Below are 6,491 nucleotides of genomic sequence, written 5' to 3'. Positions count from 1 at the left end.
GTCTTGAACTCACTATTAATTTATTTACAATGCTGGCAAAAAAGCAAGAAATTTTAAATTCACCCCTATTGTTAATGTTGTTTATTGTTGAAGTTGGTTGTTTATGCCTTTTTTTGTCATTAATATGTATAAAATATTATGATAATATTTTTGGATCCCCTGTTACCCCTTCATTCAGTGTTTATTTTTTCCTTCAATAATAATAATAATAACAATAACAAAAAAATGCAGACTGTCTGTGAAGATAACCTAGTTTTATGTTTAGTGACTGGGAGAAATCCACTATCCCTGTGTCCCAATATGCATACTAGTATTCAAGATTATTCATCTTGAATAGGTTACTATTTAGGGTTGATATTATGCAAATTGGGATGCAGAGTATTATATATATATATATATATATATATATATATATATATATATATATATATATATATAATTTTTGGTCTCCCATTTTGCTCCAGTTGAGACTCTCACAGCTATCAAAAAAATGCTTGAGTATTTTGAAAATTGCAAAATAATGCACAAACAGACAATTCTGGGAGCTACAGAATTGGCCCATACAGTAGGCCCATTGCCTAATTATGAAGCCCTGGACAAACTTTTACTAGGTGTAACCCTCTCCCCAACTGCGTAGGCTATCATACAGGACTTTAGTGTGCTCCTTGACACAGAATCCATGACAATGTTCCTTGTTGTTCCCTCCCTGAAAACAGCCATACCTTCCATAAATACTTAAAAACACTGCTTTTAACTCAGATTTTGACATTCAAAGAGGATAAATCTCCACATCTTTCAAACATAGACAACATGTATTTTATATTCCTCCTCAGACTATTAATTTACCGCAGGGATGGACAGTTCAGTCTTCAGTCTTGGAGGGCCACTGTCCTGCAGAGTTGAACTCACCCAAACCCTAAATACTGAATATGTGAACTATTGAATAAAACCAGATTTGGACTTAGGCTATCTATCAGATTTTATGTAATCTATACACGAATGCTGTTCTAAAAGTTCACAAGGTGCTCTGAAATGATGGTCTATAGGTCAGGGAACATAAAGATACTTAAACTGTCCTTACAGAAAAAAAAGTTATTTCCATTGTAAAAATTAACAAGAAAAATAGGTAATGAGTTCTGTAGCATATTATGAATTGTGAGTATCAATTAAAAAAAAAAATAGCATATAGCATAATAATGGAGGCTGTTTAAGAGAAGCTGAGTCAGTAATGTTTTCCAGTTCTGTTTTGGGAAAGGTCTTATTATTTGGAATACAGTCAATTCTGTGCTGTTAAATTGAGTGGATTTGCTTTGGATAGATGCATGTGATACCTGCAAATCCTACAGTTAAAGTGCATCAGATCTGACCCCAGACACTGAAAATATCCTTTCATTCTTCTTTTTATTAATGTTTGTAAAATAAGCACCAGAAAATCTTGCAATATAATATTTTAGGAGGGTTTGAACAACAACAAATATTGTATTTGATTTTCAACACTGTTTGATAATCTGAGCAATGTGTAACAAAACATTACAGTATGTGATACAAGGTTTCTGCTTTTGTAATTGAGAGTGTTTGCATTAATGTCCTTTTAAAGCTACAAAATAATTTATTAAATTTTTTTTTTTTTTAATGTAGCACCACATCTGAAAAGCATTAAACGATTTATGTAATATCAAACGTTTTACTTCTTAGCTCTGTGTGTGTTAAAGCAAATGGCACAGAACACACTTTGTTTTGTAAATCACCATATATTTTCCTAAATGGAGGGTGCACTGAAAACAAATACAAGTGTCTTTTGCTCTATTTGAGGCAGAACAAGCAGTCGATTCAGCTGCCTCACTCTACTCAAACCCTCAAAAGTGCCAGTTACTGCATCATAAGTATTGAGGGTGACCCAGAGTGCAGTGAATGCTTAAAAAATAAGAGCCTCTGTCCCACAAGGAGAAGGGACTCGTGTTGTGTTAACAGTAAATAACAGACTATAGAAAATACAGATAAGATAAAACATACAGAAACCCATAATGGCACAAACTAATGCATAAAAGCAGCAATGTATAAAACACTTATTTTATAAATGTACATTACAATTAATTAAAGTACATTTGTGCATATGATTAAATATACAGCTTTTTAATGATTGCAGTGAGGAGTAAGATTTATATATTGTTTTGCAGCAGATTACTGAGAATTGGGGAATGGGGGTGGGGGGGGGGGGTAATGAGGTTAATTATCATAAAAAACGAATACAAGAAATCCTAAAAAATAGGCTTAATTTTCCTAATGCCAATCATAACATTGAAGATAACGAATATGTTAAAACTATACATCCGATAAACAAAACAAAAAAGGTAGAGCTAATAATAATATTATAAACATATGCAAGTCTAGAACACTATACATTAATAAATATGCTTTTATTTTCACTATTACTGCAGTTTCTTAAAAGTATAACCACAAGGGGGCAATTTATACAACTTCATTTTGAATAGTTTTATACATTAAACATTTATACATTATTGCTGTTTTGAACATTTATAAAAGTATTACAGTTTCTTGTCTTGCATGACAGTTAATATATAACTTTGGCAATATTCAATAGAGCTTATTTAAAATACAGTAAGAATGTGGATCCAACTTGAAAATATCATCATGACACTTCTATTTTATATCAGCACCATCAACTAGCATCTCATTAAAAATCCCTCCCGTATACATATAACATCTGAGAATGTTGACTGATGAGAATTTAGACATTAAATATACGAAAGAAGCCGTATAAAACTATAGATATTCTGTAGTTCAAAAAGGAGGAAGTGAGGCATTATACTTTGATCGCAGACGCGCTGGCAGCTGCAACCTTCGGTATGTAATATAGGCCAGTAAGACAGTTTCTGTTCAGTGCTGTCAATTTAATTCAGTCTCATCACACAGTATGACTATAACTTCCAGAATAACTAACATTTGACATTTTCAAATTTCACAACCAAGGTTTTAAAAGGAAAAAAATACAAATAGGAGATATGTGTGCTGCTGTACAACATATAATGGCCATAGGCGGTAAACGGTTAACTAACATTGCACCCACTCGTTCCTGTCTAATGGCTGCATTCCACCCACATCCAGCTCTGGTGAAACACTGAGAAGAAAAAATCTATGTGCTGAGTAACACATCATAAAGTCCCTGCTCCTGCAAGGCCTACGTATGTTTTGCTGAAAGTCTGCAGCTGCATGGATGAGTGAGTCAAACAAGATAGTGATCTTGAATTATATATCAAGATATCTTCGTGCCTCTGACATAAAACTTATTGCAAAAATACAGTTTACACCCACTCTGTCAGCATTCAGACAGCTTGACTGCTTACCAAACATAGATCCAAGCATAAATGTGTGTTCAGTAACTACACAAACACACCAAGCTATAAATATTCCTTAGATTTTCTCTCAATTTGCTCCCAGCTGGGAAAAGCTTGGTAACAAACAGGTATTCATACTAACCAATCAGAGGCAAGGATGACCTCATCTGTTGCTTAATTTCAAGGGACCAGTGGAAAATTCCCATATTTTTATCAAATCAGAAATAAGGACAGACAGACAGATAGATAGAAAGACATACATTTTCACTGTTTTCTTAAGAAATTAATCTGTACCATCCATCATTCTTCTGGAAGATAATAGTCACTGAGTTTTATGTAATGTTATAAAATCAATGTAGAAACTTTCCTGGATCACTGCGTAAAAAAAGGTAAAGAATAATAATAATAATAATAAAAAGACAACAGCATTTGTTGATGAACATGTGTGTAATTTGAATGAATTAAACTGGGACTCATGAATGCTGAATGCTGGGATGTGAGGGCGTTTGTTCAGTTCCTGCTCTTCCTGTCCTCTGTGTGGTGCTGGACTTCTTCATCAGGGGTACTGGCATGTGTAACTTTCTTGCGCTTTTTAGTCTGCAGAGACACAAGAAAACAATACACAAGATTATTATTCACATTTAATTATATCCCCATATCACAAGCACCAAAGAGTCCCCATAATGAATGAAACAGCGTCACTCATATGTAGTGCAGTGTAGCCGAATTTTAGGCTGAATAATACACAAGGTGAGAGCAGGTGAACAAATAAGAGAGAACTGAGGTTCAGATGTGGCTCTAGGACACTCACAGATTTAGTAGCCAAAGCCTGAGCATTGATTTCCTCTGATGTAGCCACACGAGCCTCCACAATATGAAGCTGCTTCAGACGGGTTTTCTCAAGATTGTTAATCTGAGTCTGCAGGGACTCTGGAAGACATAAACATTACACACATGCACACATATTAAACAAGCAGTAGTGTGAAAGCAATACATAATACAATGCAAATGATACAAACAATTTAGCTTAATCAGTAACTGAGAATGATATTCATTAATGAATAAATAAACAAGATTACTTTGTGTTTATATATATATATATATATATATATATATATATATACACACACACACACACACACACACACACACACACACAGTACTACTAATAATTATATATACAGAGTTTCTATATAATATTATATTAAACAATTTAGATTATTCAAAAAGATTAATTTAATAATAAATTAAATTAATGTGTACATATATTCTCTGAAAACAATGTATTTAAAACTGTTGTATTAAAATTGTATTATTTCTTCTAAAAAGTAAATTCTGTTTAAATATAAAACTGATTTAGAAAAAAAAAACAAGTATTTTTGCAGCTTATGTGCAATGGTACCTGTTAGAGCAGAGTCAACAATTGACAGTAGAGATGTGAGAGAGGTATAAGCCCCATCAGATGTACCTGTACATGAAAAACCCACCCAGACAAACATAAAAAATAATGCCTTGACTGTTTCTTTGCATTAACTTTTTACTATCAGACTATACAGAAACAGTAAGCTTCAGCTTCTCAATAAACATCAAGGGATAAACTCAAACCTACGCTTAATAATGCAAACAGTGAATGACTCTTTTGCCTTTAGCAGTCTACGAGCAGATTCCTGTGAATATTGGAGCTGAAAGAGGAATTTCAGAACTCCTCGTTCATCACACAGGTCTACAAGCTCTGAAACATACACACACACACACAGATTTGGGTGAGTAACCTCAATGGATGAATATTTTTGCACGCACATTAGGAGAAGGACTGTGTTAATGACAGTGGTAATGAGTGCTCCATTAGTGATGGGCTGATCCCAGGTAATGTTCCTTACTTCATGCCACAGATGTAATCAGACACTGACTACAAGGAGTATGTGCTAGAGAGAGTGTGAAATATTAACGCCCGAGATCCACAACCTCATGCACTGAGGTCACACCGGGTTTGAGGGCCACGCTGGGCTCAGCTAACCTCCTCTGACCTGAGATCTCTAGAGAAAGTCAAGCACAACCCGCTTGAGCTAGAATATTTTAAAATATCCTAAGTGGCCATTCACATAGAACATGTTTTTGCATGGAAGTGGGGGGGGGGGGGATCAAAAGTCTTGTAATAAGTTAAACTTATTTTAACCTGAGCGCTGTTTTGTCTTGCATGAGATGTTGCAAAAAGGACAAATACCTCATGAGGTCTAGCAAGTGTTTACACAGAAAAATTGTGTAAAAATAGCACAGTGGAACTGAAGACCAGACCACTTCTTTGATGTTGAATGTCCACTTAGAATTTGAAGCACTTGAACAACTCTGGAATGACTGTAAGTATCCTTAAATGTTTATTCTGCTGACAATCACTATTTAAGTTTCTGTTAAATTAAAGGCTTGAACTGTAAAATAACTATAAATATAGTTACACTGATTCTGGCTTCTGATATCCTGATGTATGAAAAATACCCTGTACATACCTGACTCAGCAAGTCCCAACCTGGTTTTTATGTACTTCATGAGCACAACGATTGGACAGTTGGTATTAACCAGGAACTGCCCTTACGAAAGGAAAATATATTTACCAATATATTTCTTAAAATATATTGTGATATATTGTAATATATTATTTTCCCTTTTTATTTTCTAATATTTTTATATTTTCGAATACATTTAATAATATATTGATGATACATATATTATATAATATATTGCAAAATATACAAATGATTGCCGCTTTCAATATATTGCAATATATTGGAAAAAAATAAATATATATAAGAATATATGCTAATATATTACATGATATTTTCCAATATACTGCAATATATTTTTGTTTCATAAGAGTGGTTATTACCTAAACACACAAACATCACATTAATATCAGCTTTTTGTCGTTTACATAAACAGATCAAATAGAGAAAAAAAATATACATTGTCAGTTACTAAGCCATATATAGATCTAAACATAGAATGCACATTTTGCACAGATATTTAAGCAATTTAATACATTTTCTCATCAAAGACATGACTGAGATCCTTACTTCCATGTTTAATGTAAATAAACATTGTGGCAGAAGAGAACTTGACACCTCGCTGACTGCTGTTCAG

General features: G+C 33.5%; 1 protein-coding gene across 1 annotated transcript; it reads right to left on the bottom strand.

Moving 5' to 3' along the window:
• Window positions 1-3,866: 3,866 nt before the first annotated feature.
• On the bottom strand, window positions 3,867-6,449 carry LOC128027108 (uncharacterized protein CXorf65 homolog). Its single transcript, XM_052614414.1, has 6 exons — window positions 6,413-6,449; window positions 5,861-5,941; window positions 4,966-5,088; window positions 4,759-4,824; window positions 4,168-4,286; window positions 3,867-3,953 (listed from the first exon to the last, which is right to left on the bottom strand). The coding sequence occupies exons 1-6, from the start codon at window positions 6,447-6,449 to the stop codon at window positions 3,867-3,869; spliced, it is 513 nt and encodes a 170-aa protein (XP_052470374.1).
• Window positions 6,450-6,491: the final 42 nt, after the last annotated feature.

This window comes from Carassius gibelio, chromosome A14 (genome assembly GCF_023724105.1).
Source record: "Carassius gibelio isolate Cgi1373 ecotype wild population from Czech Republic chromosome A14, carGib1.2-hapl.c, whole genome shotgun sequence".
Lineage (NCBI taxonomy): Eukaryota > Metazoa > Chordata > Actinopteri > Cypriniformes > Cyprinidae > Carassius > Carassius gibelio.
Note: the sequence above shows the minus strand (reverse complement) of the source record. Positions and strands in the feature narration are given on the sequence as shown.

Coding starts and splice junctions, on each gene's coding strand:
- LOC128027108 (XM_052614414.1), bottom strand. CDS start 6,449: ATGTTTATTTACATTAAACATGGAAGTAAGGATCTCA. Junction 5,942..6,412: donor ACATGGAAGTAAGGATCTCA/GTCATGTCTTTG, acceptor TCCTTTCGTAAG/GGCAGTTCCTGGTTAATACC. Junction 3,954..4,167: donor AGGCTTTGGCTACTAAATCT/GTGAGTGTCCTA, acceptor GTGTCTCTGCAG/ACTAAAAAGCGCAAGAAAGT.